We start from the raw sequence: 24,156 nt of genomic DNA on the forward strand, positions 1-24,156 counted from the left end.
AGGAGAACGGTAAAAGAAAATGATTAATGCAACAATGAAATGCTCCAATGGAAAATTAATTACTTAATTTTTTGGCCAGAATCCATGTTTTGCAATACTTCCATACTGTGTAGAAATCTACAACAGACAAAATACAGGATTGCAATTGAAAAGGGAAGCAAAAGTTTAAACATTTATGGGGATCACATAATACAAGCAGATGCAAATAAATTTAACTGTGAATGTTAGTTACATTTTAGGCACAATCTTCAACTACAAGTAAGAGGAATGCCTTTTATCTTAGCTGCATATCAAACAACGTGGATTGTTACTTTTAAAGCAATAAATAAATTTATTTAGCGTATGGCACGAAAACACAGCACCAATTACAGTAAAAATTACAAAGATTTAAAAAACTAATATAGACTACTGATTCTGGAGAATCAGTTTATTTATTCATAATAAATAAAATAAAGTATTTTCAAAAGAAAAAAGTGTAGTTTCACTACACCAATTATGATTTTTTTGTATACTGTCAATGTGGGTAATTTTTGGTCAGGCAATGTCTTCTCCACTATTTCTAAACTATTGAGTTGGGAGTAAATATGTATTATGAGAATAATTTAAGCAGAACTGAAAATAGGCAAATTAGAAAAAAAAAAGAGTGGAATTTAAATTGCAAATGTAGGTGTGAAATTAGAATGTTTGTTGTGTAATTTAAAAATACAAGAGAATGTTGTTCAACTTCTTATTAGTGAAAAGTCCAATTACACCAGAATGTAAGTGAAGGTGGTGGGATCTTCAGAGATCATATGTGAATGAAAAGAATTAGAAAACACTGATGGTTTGTATTAGGGAAGCATGGAAGTATAGGGTTCAATTAATTTTGAGTCTAATTAACAGAAAACCAACCTGGCAGATGGCCTTCAGACCATGTCAAAGGGTACATTTTTGTTTCTTATTGCTTTTTTCCTTGCTCAGAGCTTAGTTGACCTACCTGCAAGAAAATTCACTTTGTGGTTTCCTGATGCATTTGTACAAGCAACAACCATCAGCTTTATTTCTTCTTTTGAGAGCACTAGCATTGTCATTTCTTCTTAATTAGAAAATGTCTTGGAGAATAGAATTTTATAATTTAGAATAATTAAAGTTAAAAAGCTGATCAGGCTTCAGATCTTCAGTTTTCATCAATTCTTTTAGTTTTTTAAAGGCAGCTTTGAAGGGAGCACATAGTTTTTCACTGCTGATGCCATATCTTTTTTACCATCTATTCAAGCATCCAACATTCCTCGTAATGTTATCTCATAAAAAATCATTTAAAAAAAAAATAATGTAAAATAATATTATGTAATTTTAATTTATTAATTACAATACATCATTTTTATTAAATTAAATATTAATATAAAATACAAAATATAATTTAATTTCACGTAACAAGTCTTTTCATGTAACATCATTCCATTAATTAGACTTCCTTTTTTATTTTGTTGGCATAACCGATGCAACCAACTTACTAGCTTTTAAAAACTCATCTTTATAGTTTTTTCCAATGCAACAAATATTTTGAGATCTTTTTAATGATCAAAACTGCTAAATTCTTTGCCTTTTTCACTGTCCATTGCCTACTACAACACTGAGGAACAAAATTAAATATTTCTTTGGTACATGGAACAAAATATGTGATCTGAGTAGAACTTCTCATGCTGAATTCAATTATGTAAATAGATTTTCTCTATCACCCACCTTTTTTTGTAATACATAGGTAAACTTTGAAAGAAATGTAAGAATTTATATCCATGCAGGGCACTAGGTAGTTGTTTTCCTTTTGTGTTTGGCATCTGGAACATCCCTCTTCAACATCTAGCAACAATCTGTGAATATTCTTGCAATCCATAGTTGCTGCCCCTGTTTTACATGGCAGATTTGGTGGTGGATGTATTCGCCTTGTTTGTTACTGACAGTGATGAGATTGTCCAGAAAGAAATCCAGATATGAATTTTTAGGGACATATTATATCCCATGTTTTAATGACTGTAGTAATTCACCCACACTGTCATGGTAATTGGGGGATTTTTAATTTCCTAAAATGTTTTATACAACCTTTTTAAATTTCCTTGGCACTGACTTTTTGACTTGGGTTAACAGTTCTTCAAACTGTCAATCTGTAATCAAAGTTCTTTTCTGGAGTCCCAGAAAAATTCCTTCCTTGATTTTAAATCACTAATATAAGGAAATTTTCTTTCAAGTCCAGCACCACTTAATTCAGTTCTTTAGTAAAGTTTTTCAAAAACCCTAATTTTATATGGAGTGGAGGTAGAAAAATCATTTCTGAGTTAACTAGTGAAGGATTTTTTCTGTCCAGACATAAGTGCTTCACACTTCAGTCATTCCTTCCTGATATGATTTGCCCTGTCCCTGTTGTCCCATTCGCAGAAAAAGGCAAAGAAATTTATTGCAGCCAAGTTGTAAACCAATTAACACAATAAATTTTAAATCACAATATGTAGTTCAACAGTACTTGTACTGAACTTTACAATTTCCACATTGTCATTTGTTTCAAGTTAGTTTCATAAACTAACAGCACAGAAGGAAATTTGCTGTCATTGTGCAAAAGGACAGTGTTTTAAGTTTTCAAGAATCTATGGTGAACCATCTCCATCCTGTAGAGTATGTTCATGATGAAGTGATAGCACAAATATTGTTACAGTACACTAAACTATTTAATTCAGGATATAAATCTTGAAACTCTTTCTGAAGATTATAAAAGAAACACACTTTAGTGTCAGTATGTAGATGATTCCAACCTTTCAGCTCAGATACCAAAAGCTTGGCAAGTTTCTTTGACAAGTTCAAATCACAAACAAGGTTGTTTAATTCATCTTATGTTATCATATGAGGTTCATAGGATGGGAGTTCACAGGATTTATGACCATCATGCGCCTCATGTTAAACTTATGTAGTTACCTCATATTCCAACTCATCTTCCAAAGTTAGATGTGTTGGAAAATGTGATACAGGAAAGTCCTCACCATGAAGTACTGATCTTATGGCAACAAAAAATTCTGGTACTGCACTGTGTGTTTGGATTTATTATTTATTCTTTTTAGCTGTGTAATATAGAAATAACAGTCTGACAAATTGTTTTATGGTTTATACCACTTTGTTATAACAAACCTCATATGCCAATTACCCTTAGCCCAGTCTATCAGACATTTCACACAGATCGAACAGCAGATGTGAGGGGCACAGTAAGAACTGGGCCCCTCTAGATTAAGGTAAACTTACATTAGATGTAACTTTAACACCACATTTTTGACATTATATAGTAAATAAGAATTTCTAGAAATGTATGTGCAGGTATATAAACAAAAAACACTTTTTACTTGCAAGAAAGCTCATTATTTTATAATCACTTGAGAATATTTGTGAACAAGTGCATGGGAGACCATTTGATTTAGATGAGTTTTTGTAGCGAGTTTTCACCTAATATTAAAATATTACATGAAAATGGAGAGAAAAATTGTGCAAATTAGTCACAGCTTCCACACTGCAATCATCATAAGTAAATAAAAAATTACTTAATGAAGGCTCTCTTTTTCAAACAGTAGTACATGTTTTGAATTTAACGTTAAACTGATGCCCAGTTAAGCTACATATGGATGTTTATCATACTAATGAAGTTATCATAAAAATATGAAATGAAAATAACTATTCTGTAACAAACCTTAGTAGACCATTTACTTCATCAATGATATGTCGAATCTTATAATATGCATCTTGGGGAGGTAACTTTAATTCCAACATTAGTCTGTCTATTTTATTAACACAAATTGTGATTGCTTGCTTTTCCTAAAATAAAATAAATATAATAAAAATCATTACTTCTATGGAAGTCAAATACTATTAATTTTAGTTAATAACACTATTATATACACATATTATTATTTTCCCCCATTAATCTGCTACATACAACCTTTGATACATTGGTTTCATAAAACAAGTAGAAATGAATACCACTGGCAAAAGGATGAATGACTGTTTATTCTATTATATGCTGCCAGTGTACCATAATACAATGGTATCAGTAAGGAAACCTACAATAAAGATTCTGCCAATTGCATCTTACATAAGACTAGAAAAAACACAGCACAGATGAAGGAAAGAAAGACAAAACTATCATTTGACAAACACATTATAAATTTATGAACTACATTTAAATAACAAATAAAAGCTGACATTCAGTTTTATAACCAATAGAATAAAATACCAGCTCATAGCAGCCTTAAGAGAAATTAATACTTTGAAATTACTTGCAACATTTATTACCAAACTTACTACTACTTTTGCTACACAAGGGCGAGTCAAAAATTATCTACTTTCACTGTAACACACCTTCAAGGTTGTCATATTGCTCCACTAGCAGATTGCACCAAGAACAAAAAACGGGCAGTGATCTGATTTCTCTGATCAGAGGGTGTGAAAGGAGCAGAAATTCATCATAGACATTTAACACAATAGAGTACGAGGGCAATGTTTTATCACATAAGTGTTTTTTCATGGATAGAGAAATTTAAAAGTAACCAGACAAGTGTGATGCACAAAGAAGGAGCAGGACACCATCAATCTCCACCAAGGACAAGATTCAGAAAGCTCAAGAGATTATTCTGACAAATAGGCAAGTTAACATCAATGATGTACTACCTTTTTTGAACATCATTCCTGATTCTGCCCACAAAATCATCCATAAGTTCAACTTCCATAAAGTCTGAGCGCAATGGGCACCAAGATAGATTACTGCATAACACAAGCTCAAACATAATCACTTCAACGAGGAGGCAATAAATTTTTGAGCTGAATAGTCAGTGGTGATGAAATGTGGATTCATCAATGAGCCAGAATTGAAATACCAGAGTATTATGGAATGCAAACACGTGGGATTTCCAATGAAGAAAAAAATTAAAACCAAGCCATTGGCAAGAAAAGGAGCTTTTTTTTTTGGGAAGCAAAGGAGCTATACTGAAAGACTTCATGGGAAAAGGGCCTACAATCAACAGCATGAGTTACAGTGAAATTTTGGAAAACAAGCTGAAGCTAGTAATTTGCAACAAACACAGAGTCTATTGTTCTATTGTTGAAGAAAGTGTTGTTGCACAACACCTGCCCTCACATAGCTCACCACACTGTTCAAACCATCAAGTTGAATTATGAGGTACTGGAACACCCTTCCAGCAGTTACAGCCCAGATCTTGCTCCTTCCAACTTTCATCACGGGCCGTTCAAGGGTGGTTTGCAAGATCATAGATTTTTCACAGACTTAGATGCATGAAGGGACACAGAAGTGGCTTTGTGACCAACCTAAAACTTTCTTCTTGGAAGGTATATACAAGCTCGTGGACTGCTGGACCGAGTGCACTGACAAGGGAGGTGACTATGTAGAAAAATGATATACATGTTGAACTTCTACCTTTGTGTAAATAAATTGAAGAATGAAAAGTATAGATAATCTTTGATTCACCCTTGTACATTTTTTTAGATTTATAACACCATTCATTTTTAATCATCAGTCATATTTGATTAATTTAACACTTCATTATTCCTTGTTAACTAATATAAAATTTTAATACATGCCATCAAAAAATTCTGGATTAGATCTACAGAAAAATAAGACGGCATCAATTAGTAAATATCAGGATCTGTGTACAAATAATTTTTATGACAATGTGAATAAATAACACATACTCACATATAGATATTATCTTTTAAGATGAGCTACAAGATAGAGCAGAGAAAAAATAAAAAATTCTGTGCCAAACTCAAAAAATTTATAATATAAACCTTTGAAATTATCCAACAATGAAGAAGCATTGAGATTGGTAAAGAATTTTCAATGGTACACATCTTCAAGACAGGTAGAAATATTAGCATGATATTACTAGAGGATGAAGATTGGGCTCATGGAACTCATTCATCATAGTCAGGCTGTCAACAGTTAATTCTGCTGAATGTTTTGAGATAACTGGAGTAGGGCATTCTGTGAAAACAACCAGAACTGTGGCTTGAGGGCAGTTGAATGCCTCAAGCTGTTTATACAGCTTACAAAATGAACAAATTTTCAACATCATGATCATTTCTTCACAAACCCCTGTTCTTACAAGTTCGAAAGGAAAGAGATTTGAAGACAGAGAAGAGATCAAAAGAAATGTGACAAGATAACTTATAGTTATCACTTAAAATCACTTTGAAATACGCTTCCAACAACGGAAACATTGCTGGGATAAGTGTGTTTTCAATTGAAGGGACCTACTTTGAAGGAGACAATTCATTTAACTAAATAGGTCAGGTATTTTTGTTTTTAAGATTCAAGATTGGATACTTTTTGAATTGAAAACACACTTATCCCAGCAATGTTTCCGTTGTTGGAAGCGTATTTCAAAGTGATTTTTATTAAGTACTATAAGTTATCTTGTTACATTTCTTTTGATCTCTTCTCTGTCTTCAAATCTCTTTCCTTTCAGTGGAATTTTAAGCTTAAGAAACTTAGGCCAACAGCCAAATATTACAGGAAGCCACATCTCACATCTGGTGAGTAGGAGCCTGCTGAAGTAATTCGATCCCATGTTTCACCAAGAATCTCTGGACAATTTGTGATACAAGGGTGGGCCACTGATATGAAGAATTTTCACAACAGCATGAAGGTTATGCTGACAGTCTGTTTTTATTATCAAGGCATGGTTTATCAGGTATCTTCCTTAAGAAAACTGTCAATAAATAATATATAACTATTCTTCATCAGCAGAGATGCTGGTTGATGCAAGAGACCATACTCTGGAAAATGGCGATTGGAAAATAGAATAGATTAGAAAACAGTTTTTAACTATTTTGTTCAACTATTTTATAAGTGCATACGTACTTTATAACATTATTACAAAGGTTTATGATAATAATAAATTTAAACCAGCATACCAGACAAATAACCACACTAAAATACCTAATAAGTAATAAACATAATGATTCATCTGATTTATATAATTTGAATGGTATTTATAAAATTGAATTCAATGATTGTGACCATATTTATATAGGAAAGACCACTAGATCCTTTAAGGCTAGATTCTTGGAACATTTTAGAAATTATAAAAAATCTAAACTGGGTTTCTCTAATATATCTGATCTTCTGATTAAGAATAAACATACAATATCTGATATTAGGGCAAATTTAAAAACACTGGAAATTAAAAAATATAATATGAATACAAATAGTATTCATAGTATGTCAGGATCTGACATTTTAGAAAGATAACTACGTGCGTTTTTCAGGAGCAACGATACAACATAAAGTTTTGCGTGAAACTGGGGAAAACTTTCACAGAAGCCTTTGTCAGTTTTGAAACTAGCTTACGGAGATGATGCTGTGGGTCATACACAATGCTGCAAATGGTTTTCATGATCTAAAAGTGGTCATCAGTCAATTGAAGATGACCCTCAACCAAGAAGGCCTTTGACTTCAACTGATGACACACACGTTCAGAAAATCAACTATCTGATGCATGCAAATTGTCGTTTGACTGTAAGAGAACTTACAGAAAGGGTTACCACCTTGGTTGAATCATGCCATGACATTTTGACTGAAAATTGAACATGCAATAAGTTGCACCAAAGTTTGTTTCTCGTTTAATTACTGAACAACAGAAAAAACATCGAGTGGACAATTGTCAGCAACTTCTTGAACAAACTGATGATGATGAAACATTCATGCTAAAAATCGTAATAGGAGACATAAGCTGGGTTTACAGCAATAACAGTGAGACAAAAGTTCAATCATCAAAAAATCACACATTACAAAAATCGCTACTAACACTTAAACATGTTGTACTCAAATAATCTGAACGAGATATCAACAATCCAAGAACATGTGGTTAAGAGGAGGTTATGCGAAACAGAATACTACCAATTGCATGTCACTACATATCTCTGTTGGCGTGTAATTAAAAATGTTCGGTTATTTTCTGAACAGACCTCGTACATATTCAGAATGTATCATGAAATTCTCCCAGGACTTTCACAACCTATTCTACTCATGAAAATAATGGAAAAAGTTCTTATAAACATATGTCCTATATACTTCATTTAATACGGCTAGTGAAAGACTTCACTCTGATTTCGGCTACTCCAATAAAATGAGGTCATATTGACATTTTTAGGACGTTAATTAAGGGACAGAATTAGTGATTCCTTATGTTATTGACCTGAAAATTTGAATTAAATAGGTTCTAGAAATGTATCTGCAGTAAGTTTTGAAAAATCTGGGGTGTAAACCAATAAACTGTTTGTAAACAATAACTTTGTTAAATGGGTAATAAACACAAACTTTTAAACAAAACTTGTAGAGGATTTAATTCTGAGAAAAATTATGAAATAAGATAAAAATGATGATAAAAGATAAAATAAATACAATACAGTAGACATTCACTTAATTTTTTTCGTTTTTAATCTAATCATACAGCCAATTACAAGAACAATAAGGATCCCATCCTAGGTTTAGTTGATCAAATAGTTTGGTCAGCTGCAAAAATATAACTGCTTAGAGATCATTATAATTTAATAAAACTTATTATAATATAAAGTAATAATATACGAATAATTACCTGCACTGCATGCTTAATTAGCCTCTCTGTGTTAAGCATAACTCCTTCAGCTGCATCAACAAATATTACAACACCATCACACACTCTCATTGCAGCTGTTACTTCATCAGAAAAATTCACATGTCCTGACAGAAAGAAAAAGAAGATTGATATATAAAAAGAGATTGATATATATATTGAAAAAGTAAAACCTAGTTTCCCACTAACAGTACAGAATCTAACAATGTTTCTTACCTTATCTTATTGTTTCTCCAATTTTTACATTAAAATCACTTTCAAGGGTTTCCCTATTATCAGTTAATCAAAATTAAAAAAAAAAATTACACATTAAATTTTAAACATTAAAAATTGTTGCATATTGTAAAATATAGTCAAAAATTAAAGTAAAATAAAAAAAATAAATAAGAATAGTGCTTGTGGCCAGCCACACATATAATACTGTACTAACATTATATGAATTTTACTTAATAATTTATTCAAATGTGCTGCCTATTTATGGCAGTTTTGATAAGAAAATCATTATTAAACTCTGCATATTAATCAAGTTGAACTTCTGTCTATATTTGTATATATAATACTTTTCTAAAATGTCTAATTTGTTATTTGCTTTTAAATTTCTATCTAAGCCGGTGATGGAATGTTTGTTAACTATTAAATAGTCAGCAAGATTAGAGAAACCTAACTTATTGTTTTTATAAAGTCTTAAGTGTTCTGCTGCAAATCTTGCTCTAAATGATCTGTTAGCTTTATATTGTTATAAATACTATCAATTAATGAGGTGCTATATCCATTTTTTACTACAATCCTTTTTATAATATTTATTTTTTATTCTAATTTTTCTTTATTATTTTGTGTACCCAAGGATGATTCAATCTTTTGTTAATAGTTATTTTACTTGCTGTTGGTTTCCTATATATGGATGTTATTATTTTATTATTCTCTATGTTAACATTTAAAAAACTTATTTTTCTGCAAATATCTGTTTCAAACGTAAACTTTAAATTATTATATGAATTATGTTTTTTTTAAAATTATAAGATGTTCATTATTTATAACAGGGTCATAGATTACCAAAATATCAACATAACGAACCAGTAATTGAACTTTTATAGGTGGGTAATACCATAAAATATTTTATTTTCAAATTCTTTATATGAATTTGAGACATAACGGCTGATAAAGGAAATCCCATCGGTAAAGTATTCTCCTGTGTGTAAAATATATTATTAAATTCAAAATAATTTTGTTGACATATATTCTAATGATGGTTATATTATTATTGATAAATTTTGGATCCTCATTATTATTTTTCAGTTTATTTTTTATTATACCAACAAATGAGCATTTAATAGTTAACAAACATTCCATCTCCGACAGATACAAATTTAAAAATAATTGAAATTACAAAAGAATGTGATAACAATAATAAAAAATTAGAAATTTTAGAAAAATATTTTATATACAAATTATAGACAAAAGTCAACTTGATTAATAAACAGAAAGAGTTTGATAATGATTTTCTTATCAAAACTGCCATAGACAGCAGCCCATTTGTATAAATTATTAAGTAAAATTCATATAATATTAGTATAGTACTGTTTATATTTTTAAGTTTTGGCTATATATATTACAATATGACAACTTTTAATGTGTAATTTAAAAAAAAAAGTTGATTAACTGATGATGAAGGAAAGCGCTTTTAATGTAAAAATTGGAGAAACAATAAGATAAGGTAAGAAACATTAGATTCTGTACTGCTGGTGGAAAGCTAGGTTTTACATTTGTCTTTGATATAATTAGTACAGAGGAAGATATGGACAAATACAAAAAAAAAAGATTTAATTTTACTAAATTAATAATAATAAATATATATATATAAAATAATACAGTGCTACGAGGGTTATTTTTTTTTCAAGGTCCGATCGGTTATGAAATTAAAACCACAGTGAAAATAAAAAATTTTTTATTTGTAACAAGTACTTACATAGTTATGCTATTTCTCTACATAGTCGCCACTCCGATTTAGACATTTGTCGTAGCATGGTACCAAATTTCCAATACCCTCATCATAGTACGGAGCCGCCTGTGTTTTCACCCATGTTTTTAAGGTGGTCTGCAGCTCGATGTCTGTGCCAAAATGTTGTCCTCCTAGCCAGCGTTTCATGTGAGCAAAGAGGTGAAAATCGGATGGACCCAAGTCCAGGCTGTATGGTGGGTGATCAAACACTTCCCAATGAAAATGCTGCAGGAGCTTCTTTGTTACAGCTGCAGTGTGCGGCCGAGCATTGTCATGGAGAAAGACAATGCCTGATGACAACATTTCTCAACGATTATTCTGAATTGCCCTTCGTAGACGTTGAAGAGTCATGCAGTGATGGTCGTGCCACATTCCATGAATTCCACCAAGAGAACTCCATTCCGGTCCCAGTACACAGTAGCCATACACTTTCTGTTGGAGAAGGTTCACTTGAACTTCTTTCGTTTACTGGGAGAATGAGAATGCATCCACTGTTTGGATCGTTCTTTTGTTTCTTCAATTTCGAAATGAACCCAAGTCTTGTCCCCTGAGACAATTTTATTCAAAAAATCTTCTCCTTCATTTTAGTAGTGCTGGAGAAACGTTAGGAAGGCGTGCATTCTCATTGTTTTGTGAAGGTCAAACAGCATCTTGGGAACCCATTTCGCTCACAGTTTTCAGTACTGAAGTCTCTCACTTACAATGGTGTAGAGAGCTGACCTTGAAATTTCAGGAAATGATTCACTCAATACAGAAATTGTGAACCAACAATTTTCTCGAATTGTCTCATCCACTCACTCAATGAGATCATCGGTTGACACTCGCTTCCTTCTCTGACTGCCTGCATCATGAATATCTGCACGTCCTGCTTTAAAGTTCCTGCACCATTGTCGCACTTCGCTGTCACTCATTGAAGTTTCACTGTACACATTACTTATTCGTTGATGAATTTCAGCTACATTACACCCCTCAGCCTGAAGAAATCGAATTACCGCACACAGTTCACACTTGGTGGGAGATGGTATTGTTGTAGACATGTTTACGTGCTAGCTGCGTGTTCAGTACTAAACGAGGTGACGCAGCGTGATTGAAGGCCACACTAGAGACGCTGTGCAACACATATGCAAAAAGGTTCATCCGATTTTTGTGTGGATTTTTATTTCGCGACCGATCAGACCTTGAAAAAAAATAACCCTCGTATAATACTAACTACAAAAAGATATTTCACAAAATCTGCATTTTACAATGAACAAACTTTAGCAAATGTTATGGCATTATAAAAAATGAAATTTCTCTTAAAAAGGTACTGTACTTACAAGGCAAAACTACTGTTTACGATACAAAGCTGACCTATTGATCATAAATTTCTTGCCAAGCTGTCTTTAATCTCTTAACAAAAATATTTACTACTGTCTTATACAATGTTTTAGTATTAGAAGATGAACATATAAGTTCAATCTCTGTCCTTGACATAAACCATCACTGGAAAAATGACTGGGTGGGTGTAACCCACCCAGTCATCATATTGAATCATATATCATAAGGATCATCATATTGAATGATGAGATATCATATTAAATTTGTGATGAAGATTATCACAAACAATCTGTGACTCAAGATATATGATATTTAAAGAAACAGTTTTCTTTAATCTTGCATAACAAATCACCAGAATCTGAATTCCCAAACTAACTGCAATGCCTGCTTAATGTCTTAAATTGAACAGATAAAATAAAAAAAGTAACTGGTACCAGGGAAAGTTAGAAAATAAGTTTCCTTCTTTAATTACTGCCAATGTATTACATATACAAAGTTAGTTCCACTACATATAGCTTTGATGTTGTCCAGTAGATATAATTACTAATAAACTTTTAGCATGGTCTTTGTTGTATGTTCAACAACATTAATGGTTCTAACAGTCTTTAAAACGGTTGCAATCTGCTACATGGTTACTGTGGGTAAAAGGGATGTCTTTCCCTACAGATTAGAATGTGGGTAAAAAGGATGGCACCAATTGTTAAGTTCATTGTAAACTTGAAATACTTTTTAGTTGTAATGTGATGAGTGTGCATCAGGGGCAACATTGGTGTCATGAATTTCATAGAGGATTGATGGACAAACAAAGAAACAGTGTCCTGAATGACCAGATTTTCCTTGGCTTTTGAAGATTTGGCAATCACCAGAAACTGGAATAAACCATATTCAAAGAGATTTTGTAGTAAAATTCAGTCTTTCACAGAACACAATCTAAGATACTATACACAGCTGTTTAGGGTACAGAAATATGTGCAGTAGATGGATCACTTAATAGCTGACAGAGAAGCACAAGAAAAACCCTACTGAAGCTCCTTCACTCTCCTCCAGCTTTAACAAGTTTTTATCTCTTTCTAGCAATGAAAATCATGTTTGTGACAACTCCTGGTAGTTGCTGTTAATTATGAATTGTGAAAATAGAATTCACACTTTATACCTCAACAACTTCTCATTTTTTATCAACAGGTTTTGATTTATAGATCTGCTATCCAGAAAAGAGGAATAATTAAAAGGGTGACAATAATGTAAGTGTCTATCTTATCAAAATAAGTAATGTTTTTACAAAATAAATTATAAATGAATTAATGGGGTTGGAAGACTAAATTTTGACTTCCCCTTGTATGTTATGATGATCTTTGATCATATAAAGACAAACACTATAGTTAAAAAAATATCTAAATAAGAAGTAATATCTTCAAAACCTTATATTGGCATTCCCACATTTTTTTTTTTAAACTTGACAGAGAACTATTTTACTATACATCACAATCACCAATCATTCAACAATGTCGAAATCTTGAAAAGCAAATTTCTGAAGAACAAAACTGAGTAACATGATTTAGAGCTTCTGAACCACCATCTGAAACCTTTTTACAAACAACTGAAATTTACTAAGGCATAGAGTAAAAATTGTAAGAACTTTGCAAATTTTTACAAGAATATTGAACAATTCAAAAGTGACCAAATAAAGGTTATTGATAACTAAAGTGAAAAGTAACTAATTAAGTTGCAACTTACTTATAGAATGTTTTATTGATGAACTTATTCAAGAAGACAGAAAGTTACAAGAGAAATAATATTGGACAACATAATAAAGATATTGTCTACAATTTACTTAAATATTTATAAAAATTGAACTACCATAAAATGTGAAATATCTGTTCCAAGAAAATTTACAATATTCATAAAAGAAAGAGACATATACATAGAATACAAAAACACGCATAGACAGCACTAACAATACTATTTCATTGAAAGAGGTAGGACGTGAATTTTAAGAAAGAATAATAACTTGTAATGAAATAGACCCATTGTTATTAGCCTGAATCCAAGTGGCAAATTACAGAGTGGAAGCAACACTGGGTCTTAAAAATATTCAAGAAATCAGGGGGTTAAGTGATTTTTAAGGTTCAATGTTCTGGGATTTTTTAGATTAGCAAACTATCAACTGCCAGTACTGCAGAAATATGACTGAAAATAAAGTGAAGCCTTGATGCTTGAAAAAAATTAACATTTCACAGAGAAAAGTTGTATTCAAATAATGCCTATTCACACACCGCAAAATCAATGCTTAAAATTACCTAAAGATTAGGCAAGACAGTTCTGATAAATTCACCTTTAGTTCAGACCTCAAACTACCAGATTTTTTTTTATTTGGATTCCACTTTCTATAGTGGAATCCAAATAAAAAATAAATAAAATTTATGAAGTCATAACTTTGTCTTCAGAATGATTATTTTATTTTTTTCTTTAAAAACAGTAATAAAAGAATTCAATACAGGATGGATTTAAACTAAATATATTTTTTATTAATTGCGTAATTTACTTTTAGAACATATATTTACCAGGTGTATCAAAAATATTCATAAGGAAAGATTTTTCTTTAATATCTTTAAGTAGTAATGTTACAGGTGTAGCTTTAATGCTCACGCCTCTCTCTTGTTCAGTAAACAAAGTATCTGTATAGCGTAAATTTCTTTCTTCAGTTAAATCTCTAAAACCAGGATGGGTTTGTCTAATCAAGCAATCTACTAAGGTGGTTTTACCATGATGCAAGTGACCGACTAATGCTACATTTCGAATCAGATGTGGAGTATCCATCATATCTGCTAAAAATCTACAAAAAAATCACATTATTATAAAGTATGTATAAAATTAAAATAATGAAATGATTCAAGTTTTAATGAGATTTTACACCATAGCTAGTCTAGAATTTTTTAATTTTTTCTGTTTTATATGCTTTCCTATTCTTTCCTACCCTTTGTCAACCTCAGCCTAAATAAAACTTTTACATCCTACATAAAAAATTATCTGTTTCATATATTTTAATCCTCGTCTTTTTTTTGCTCTTTTCATGTTTATTAACTTCCTTCTAGAACCAAACAAACTTAACACTTAAGCAATACACATGGCCTCCACCCTTGTTCTTCCACTTACAAATTCAGCAACTCTTCTCAACTTCATTTTAAAACCTCTTTATTTTTTACTCCCTATCCAAACAAATAACCTTGAAACAGATTCCAAGTCTTAATCTTTGTTTATATATGTGGTCTGTAAATAAAGTAATCAGAGTAGTTTTTTGTCAGCCAAAGTGGCAACACTGTAAAATTACTATTAACATATGGTTATATGAACAGCTGATTTATATTAGGTATTAATATTTTTAGTCTATTTTTGTCATGAGACGTAAACAAACTTTTCATGAAACAATTTTTTGTTGTGTTTTATAAAAATGGGCGATACTAATTATAAGCAACATTATGCAATCAAGTTTTGTGTTAAATTCTGTGAGAATGCTACTGAAACGTTTTCAAAATTGAAAAGGGTGTATGAGATGATGCTCTGTCATGAGCCCAAGTTTTTAGGTGGTTTAAAGCATTTTCAGATGGCCAGGAATCAGTTGTGGACAATCCATGCTCTGGAAGACTGTTAACATCAAAAAGTGGCAATGTTGAGCGAATCAGGGATCTGATACGGTACAACTGGCAATTAACTGTCAGAATGATTGCTGAACAATTGAATCTGTATACCACAGTCCATCAAATTTTGACAAATGAATTGGACGTGAAATTAGTTTGTGCAAAATTTGTCCCACAAAACCTCACTGTTGAACAGAAAAACAACAGGGTGGAAGTATGCCGCAATCTTCTACGGCAAATTGAAACTGATCATGATTTTTTAAAAAATGTTATTACTGGTGATGAATCTTGGATATTTAAGTATTACCCAGAAACAAAACATCAGAGCACACAGTGGTACACTTCAAACTCACCATATTCCAAGAAAAAAGCAAAAATGAGCAAATCAAAAATCAAAACCATGCTAATTTGTTTCTTCGATAGTAATGGCATTGTCCATCAGGACAAACATACTGTTTGTCCTGACTGTAGGATTGCCTACAGGACAGACTGTAAATCAATATGTTTACCATGAAATTCTTGAAAAACTGCAGAAAAGTGCTGCCTGCGTGAGACCAGCCAACAAAGACAACTGGATGCTGCATCATGACAATGCACCTTGTCACACTATACTCTCAATTAATGAATTTTTGGCAAAGAAAAACATTCCTGTAGTTAATCAACCACCTTATTCACCTGACTGTAGTCCATAGGACTTTTTCCTGTTCCTAACTTTAAAAAAACACCTCAAAGGACACCATTTTGGAACAGTAGAAAACACTAAAAAAACGTAACCAACCATCTGAAGATTCCGGTTTCTGAGTTCCAACACTGCTATGAAGAGTGGGAAAACTATTTGAACCATTACATGGCTTCCCAAGGGAACTACTTCGAAGGCGATAGAGTCCATGTGTAATTGAATTGTAAATAACATTTTTTCTGAACCAGTCTCATTACTTTATTTATAGACCTCATAGTTTCACAATTCTCCATGTCTCAAGCCATGAAGCATTACATTTAATACAAATATTTCAAAAGAATTTCTTTTTCCAGTTCCTAAATCTGTTTTATAAACTCTCTTCTAAAGAAAACCTTTCTTGTTTATGGCATAACTGCAAGAGATATTTTCTACATTTTATCCATCCTTTGAAATCTTAAGCATAATTAACACAATAGCTATTGGTATAGCATGTTCATCAACTTTAATACTTAGCTTTTCTTTATTCTACCCTTTCTGTCACATTTTATTACCTCTATTATGATCAACAGCTCATTTTTATATCTTAAAAACTTGTTCTGATTTTTTTAGGGAGCTCCAAGAGATGACATACTTTATATAAAAATATATAAAGCATAATAAATATTTAATAATGATGACAAACTTAGGATTTTATAAAGGTACTTCAAAGCAGAATGAGTTACTTCACGAAACTCTCAGTCTCTACTTTAAATTAAAATTGCTAGCAACATCACAAAATCTTCAAAATTTTAATTCTTTATCCTTGGAATGTTTCCCTAGCTTCAAATTTCCTTTTAGTTTTCTTATTACTACATATTCAAATTAAAAAAATTGCGGATATGCTACATTCCTTATCATATTCCTTTTTGCACTGCAACTTGTCTTTCCTTATTTTCTACACATAGTATTGTTATCTGATTCTTGAATTTAAGTTTTCTTCCTTTATATTTCAATAATATTTTATTTTAACATTCTACATTCATATGCAATTCTACTTCAGTAAAACAAAAACTCTACATTATCATATGTTTTTCAAAGATCTACAAATGCCATATATGTAGCTTTATTTATATTCAATCTAAATTCTCATTTTAATCTGAAAGTTAAAACTGCTTTTTAATGTTCCTGTATTTTTTTAAAAATCAAATTGGTCTTCCAACTAATAAACCTTCTATCCCTAGTTTTGTACTGTTGTTCACTTGATAGTTTGAAATAAGTTTGGGATGTTTTAAAAATGGTAATTTTCACTTTTATTTTATGTATAAAAATAATGTTTTATTGAAATCTGAAGGTGTATTTTTAGTTCATACATTCTCAACAGCAAAAATACCTAGTCCAGCCTAATCAGTTCTATCTCTCTCAGAAAGTATAGAAATTTAATTAGTATGTAATCAATTCTTACTGTTTTATTTTTATTTAAATTTTTCAGCATGGTGTCAGATTGTAGCAAACAGTCTCTTCTTAAATCGTCTTCAATTTCTCTTTCCTCCTCAAATATTTAATTAGATCATTTTGTTCTCTACTCAGTCCTTCAATGCATTCCTGCCACCTAATTCCTGTATTCTCTCCTACAGATATGTCTTACATTTGGAACTTGATATTAAAACATTCTGGTTTCATTTCCCAAAATATTTCATTTTTTCAAAATACAACATAATATTTCCAAACAATTATAACAGATCTAGGTAGAAATCTTATTAGAATGCAAGACATATTTGGTTCCTTCCTTGCAAATAAATAAAAGTAAGATAAATAATACAATAGTTATGAATAAATAAAACTAAGTAATTAATTAAATATGAATAAAACTAAGATAACAAAGATTAGGAATATGGAAAAATGTGTCAACATGATCAGCAATTTCTCACATGATCAACCAATCATTTTTCATGATATAAATCCAAATCTTCCAATAATACTAACATTTCAGCTTCTTATGTCTACCAGAATGTTTACAAACTATCTTCATGTTCATGCATAAGTACTATTTAAGTCACTCTTTCAACAACCACAAAAAAATAATTAATAAAAGTGTAACAAAATCATAGACAAAGACTGCAGACAAATATCTGACTTCCCCAGCAGAACTAGAAAAATTAATGCGCAAGTATTAATTATAAAACTTTGCCAAGCCCCATTACTGTCTCTGGTTTTCTAAGAAAAAGTTTAAATTAATCATCAAGTACTTTTTGTTTTAAAATGTAATAAGACTTTTCATCATTCACATCATACTCATAACAAAAGTTTAAAAATATTGTACATTCTTCTAGAATATTCTATCGTATATTGAGAACTCTCAAGAATAAAAACCTTTAATTAGAAAGTAAAACATCTGAAATAACAGAAAGAATAATAAAATAGTAAAATTTAAAAAATAAACTATTAAATGAGTAAAAGAAATTTAAAATAAATACTCCATATTGTAAATAGTTTCTGGTAGATCTTGCTCTTTAATCTGAAATTTTTTCTTTTTAATAGGAGCTACAAGAGGTACTGTGAGGGCTTGTGTATCTTCTTCCTGGACAATTGTTTCCACATCAGGCCCAAATATCTCCAATGCAGCAGGATAATATCGTTTATCTTCATGCAATACAACAGACATAGGTGCCACTTCCATCTCCTCAACACCTTCATCTCCAACATCCTCCTGTAAAAAAACAACAAAAAACCAGAAGTCATTTCAAAACGGTACCAAAGATCATATTGCAAATCCATACAAACAAAAAAAACTACAATTGTGATAAACTTCTGTAGTGTTTGGACCGTATTCAGCAACCTTTATAAACAGCACACTCATTTACCAATCAACTTGCTACTGAGTGACCTAATGAGTTACTAAACAAGGTGCTGTGCTGTGCAATACTTGCATGCCATGTCCCAAACATTTCTGTAACAAAGCAAAGAGACTGTTATGTGAAACCATACTAGTCATAACACATAAAGCTGAACATATTCCTGCTGTAAGCTCAGAAAACTTTCAAAGAGATAATGAAAATCCTTTTTTAACTTTTGGAAACAATCTTGACACTACAGATACTTAAGGGTATGTGGGATACCCTTAAGTATATGAACAAATATCAGATGAAAATATTTTTTTTTTGTGGGCGAAAAACGCCTGGGCGTTATCATCACCCGGAATTTTATTAATAAAAGGGTAAAATAACTCCAAAACAATAAAGCTTATAAGGTGTAAAAGTAATATTAATCATATAATAAAAATTTATTAAAACAAGTCAAGAAGGCAAAATAAAACTCAAAACGAATACCACAGACGAAGTCGTTAAAATGATCGAAAAAAGAAACTATTTAAAACTTACCTAATTCCGATGGGTTGTGCAAAAGGTTTCCTCCCCGGATAGTAAAATTAAATACATAGAACCAAAAAAATCAAAATTGAAAGTAAAGGTTAAAAATTATTAAAAAACTCTTCTAGCATAAAAATATATATGATAACATTAAATTTTTTGCAGTAACCTGGTACTATGCAAAAAGAGAAACAATTGGCCCAAAATTTTGTTATTATTGCACAATATATCACGGATGTTTCTAGGCAGATTAAACTTACGACGCAAAAATATGAAACTACACAATATGAAAATATGAAAACTTAAAACTACACAAAGATCCTTGATAATAAGAAAAATTCATCAATACAATACTGCCTAACTATCTATGCAACTTCTAATGTGTTTTAAGATCTATAAAAATATGCCGTATGATTCTCAAGAACAACTTTACTATTCACCATATTGCAGCTAAGCATTACCCAGACTACATAAGCTTAGGGAAATTGAAAGTAACAACTAAACTTTTACCTTCAAAGTTAACGATAAATGAAAGCTGAATTTATGGATGCATATATTAAATAGTGGTTATCACAGTAACAGAACCTATATTCACTAAGGAGAGAAGAAAGTCCAACAGGTCAAGAGTATGATAAAGAATATGTTTTTTTTAGATGACGGCTGTTGTACTGAAATCTTTGCCTTTCAGGCAGTCAACATAACAAATTTAGTGCTCCATTCCCACATTTTATAGCATTTGTTAAAAGGTATATGAAAAAATGTCTCAAGCTACTTCACAACTGCATTAAATTGTTGGCTTGTAATTTTCAATAGTTAATATGCAAGGTTCTAGACAAGACAATAAACATCTTCTGATAACTTAGGCTTTATAACAACACCTGGAATATTTATGAGTCCTTGAAACTTATGGATGTCAAATGTAAGGAGAAAAATGGTAAAAGGTAAATCCACGCTTAATAAATGGTTGTGATTGTAATAAACAGTTGTAATTGGAAAAATGTAGGTGTATTGCCTTCACTGGAAGAAGAGTACTGGATCCTATTAATATTTTCATCAATGGTAAAGTTATAGAAGAGATGCATAGTTTGAAATACTTAGGAGTTACCTTCCATAGGAATTGTAAATACACTGACCATATAAGTAACATATGTAGGAAGGCAATACAGAAACAGACAGACACAGCAATGGTAAAGAGCAATGATAAAGAGTCTTAACATTATAATGGCAGCGCAGAATGGCCCTAGAGCATCAAAACGCAGATTGTTGGTGTCAACGATAGTATCCTCGTTGATGTATGCTGTTCCCGCGTGGAGTCACGCTATAGATATCAGGCGTAACAAGGAGAAGTTAGCGAGGGTGCATAGGAGAGGGCTCCTAGGTGTGGTGGCCGCGTATAGGACAGTGTCCTATGAAGCCCTTTGTGTTCTCGCCGGAGTACTGCCAATAGACCTCATCGCGAGAGATAGAGTCGAAAGATCGAAGGGCAGAGCAGATCAAGAGGGCAAAGATGAAGTCAATACTACCTGGCAGGAGAGGTGGACTAATAGTGGTGTGGGTCGCTGGACAAAGACAACTCATCCCGGAGATCGAACCATGGATAAGAAGAGGTTTTGGCGAGATGGATCACTTTTTAACGCAATTTTTCACCGGGCATGGCTCATTTAATAATTACTTAAATAAAGTAGGAAGGAGAACAGAGGCAATCTGCATGTATTGCGAAGAGATCGACAATGCAGAACATACATTCTTCATATGTGAAAGATGGGCCGCCCTAAGATTTGACATGGCGATCGACGGGATGACTCCTGAAGCTATAGTACCTTTTATGACTAGTCGGGAATCCAACTGCAAGAAAATAGCGTGTTACACCAGACAGATCTTATCGCAGAAAAACATCAACGAAAAGAGACTGGGTTTTTGATTTAGGCTAGGGAAGGGAGGACAGCCTCAGCGGGGAGGGCCGGCATGCGAAGGTGTGTCGGTTCCAATGAGCCGCTGGGGACTCCTGGGGATATAGTTTAGGGAATAATAGAATAATAAAACACAAGATATAGAGAAAAGACCTCGACACCATGTCACGACACTCCAGGTATGGCGTGGTGTCTGAAAGGGGCATATAAAATAAAAGATTACTCTCAAAAAGAGCTACCGGTAGGCCGACCTGCCATGCCAGTATATAGCTGGTAGGCGGGAAGGCCTATTTGAGTATAAAGACACTCCGCTGGGTGGCGTAATACCAACAAGTCGGTCCGGCCCAGGGGAGCTGAGAGAAAAAAAAAAAGAAACCGCATATACATTTATTAACTAAAGTGTAAACTTCTTTAAATTGTCTAGAGTTAGATATGATGTCTACAGGCGCCTCAAGTTATGGTTGTCATTGTGGAGTTATGGTTGAACAAAAAAAGTCTTTATATCACCATATTTTAAAAGTCTTTAGTCTTTGAAGACTAAATCTTCAAAGGTAAAATTCCAAAAGAATTCTGGGCTCTTTGTGTGACGTTTGTGGCAAGCAGACAGTAGATCTGCTTGCCACTAGTAGCCTAAAACTAAATTAGGCTACTAGTTTTCCTAAAGGATATGTAAGCATAGATAATGAATCCATAAACATTAAAAGATGAGCAAAATATGAAACTTGTATTGGACTATCATATTCAAATACTATAAGTTCCAGCAACATCACTATTCCTAATTTTGAAAAATGTTGACTACAGTTCATTACTATATGGATGAACAGAGGCAGAATTGATTGAACATTGAACAATGCAAAATAGTTGAAACAAAGATTTGTTATTGAAGGTTAAGCATTCTAGTTCAAATCACTGCCACTGATTAAATGAAATCTAGTATTTTGAACAAGGATTGAAACCACAATCAAACGAGAGTAGTCCATCGTTCACACAACCCAATAATTTCAAAAATCAAACAAATGAAAAACTTTGCTAATGACTTGATAAATTAACATGACAGGTAAGAATTTCATGTGGAATAAGGAAAATAGCAGACTTCAAGAAAAAACTGTACAGAAAAATGTTCAAAAACTGACCTAATTATTCAGAGATGGGACAAGACAATAAATACACAATTACACTTAAGGATGGCTAAAATCAACTTGTTTGGTAAATACAAGTGGGAAGTGGATAAACTTTCCTACCAGGAAGAGCTTTCTGTAGTAGTTACCATTAGGATCTGAGCAAAACCAGTGTGGCCTCACTGGAATAACAAATCTTCTGATATGATGGAAAAGGGCATTAAGATGCAGAGGTGTTGTAGAAAAGAATTATAAAAACAAATTATTAAAATAAAACATCCATTTAAGTAAAAGGATAGTCTGCATTATTTATGGAATGTTCATCAAATATCAGATCATTTTTATAAAAAAATTTTTTTTCTAGATAATGGTTCAATAAAATGAGTTTGACAATTGCTGTAAAAGAGCCATTTTAGTAAATTTAATAAAGGTTGATTTCCATCAACCTAGAATTCTGGCTACATTAAAATCCTTATTTCCAAACCAACAGTAATGCTGCCAGTAATTATGGAATATAGGAATACTAGTGAAAATGAAAACAAAAATATTTACACTGACTAATTGGTGACAGGACTGATGAGTTAACACTCAAGACAGGGGTAGACATTTAAATACTGGACAATTCAACTTGCCTATCAATTGCTTCCATATAAACAAGGCTTGACAAAGCAGAGAATGTGGTGTAGAGCCTAAAGGAAGGGATGAGAATCAATATGAGCTTGATATAGAATATATGAATGCAACTGAGAAGGAATAAAAAAATTTCAGTAACAATCATTAATCAGAGAGAGTAAACTCTGATTAAATAGTTATCTTAAATTCTTACTCACATCATAATCTAATGTTTCCTGCTCTCTTTCGGCTAATTCTTCATCTTCCTCTTCATCATCAGATTCTAGTTCTGGGCCAATGTAGTTACCAAACTCATCATATAAATCAGCATCCATTTTCTGTTAAAACAAAAAAAAAAATAATACAATTAACATACATCACAATTAACATAATAATATTGATTTAATATTGCTTGAATGATTAATCTTATATACTATGGTTAACTAATTAACTAAAATATCAATTTACAAATACAAAGAAATACCATTCATAAAAATATTGAAACAGACCTTACACTCAACAATTACAACAGTCCTATCAGACAATTAATTATGATTAGTAAGTTTAGTAAATAGGCTATATTATTTTTGGTACTATAATGAAAGTGAATTTTGGCCTCATCTAAAACTTTTATCCAGGTACAATCAATAAATTTTCTGAATTTCTGAATCTTGAATTATTCATAACATACGGTTAATATTTGTCTGAACTTTTATGAAAATTTATCCTCTATTAAGGAATTAATATTTATATTCAAGTAACTAATTAATCTACACATATAAAAAAAAATAAACCAGCTTTATATCAAATAGTGTATGGTCCAGATAAGTTCTTTTTATAAAAAAAGTAATATAATCTATTAATTAGCTGAGTTATAATAATAACAATAATTATGTTTTA

At 31.7% G+C, this 24,156-nt stretch overlaps 1 protein-coding gene across 1 annotated transcript in view; it reads right to left on the reverse strand.

The window, feature by feature from the left end:
• The window catches only part of LOC142321043 (116 kDa U5 small nuclear ribonucleoprotein component), an 89,883-nt gene that overhangs the window by 52,820 nt on the left and 12,907 nt on the right, over positions 1–24,156 (reverse strand). The window contains exons 2-6 of the mRNA XM_075359051.1: positions 23,475–23,594; positions 18,726–18,958; positions 14,520–14,791; positions 8,625–8,749; positions 3,704–3,828 (exon numbers count right to left, since the gene is read on the reverse strand). Coding sequence (XP_075215166.1) covers positions 3,704–3,828; positions 8,625–8,749; positions 14,520–14,791; positions 18,726–18,958; positions 23,475–23,591 — 872 coding nt within the window. The 5' untranslated portion in view covers positions 23,592–23,594. The remainder of the gene's footprint in view (positions 1–3,703; positions 3,829–8,624; positions 8,750–14,519; positions 14,792–18,725; positions 18,959–23,474; positions 23,595–24,156) is intronic.

The sequence above is a fragment of the Lycorma delicatula genome, chromosome 1 (genome assembly GCF_047948215.1).
Source record: "Lycorma delicatula isolate Av1 chromosome 1, ASM4794821v1, whole genome shotgun sequence".
Lineage (NCBI taxonomy): Eukaryota > Metazoa > Arthropoda > Insecta > Hemiptera > Fulgoridae > Lycorma > Lycorma delicatula.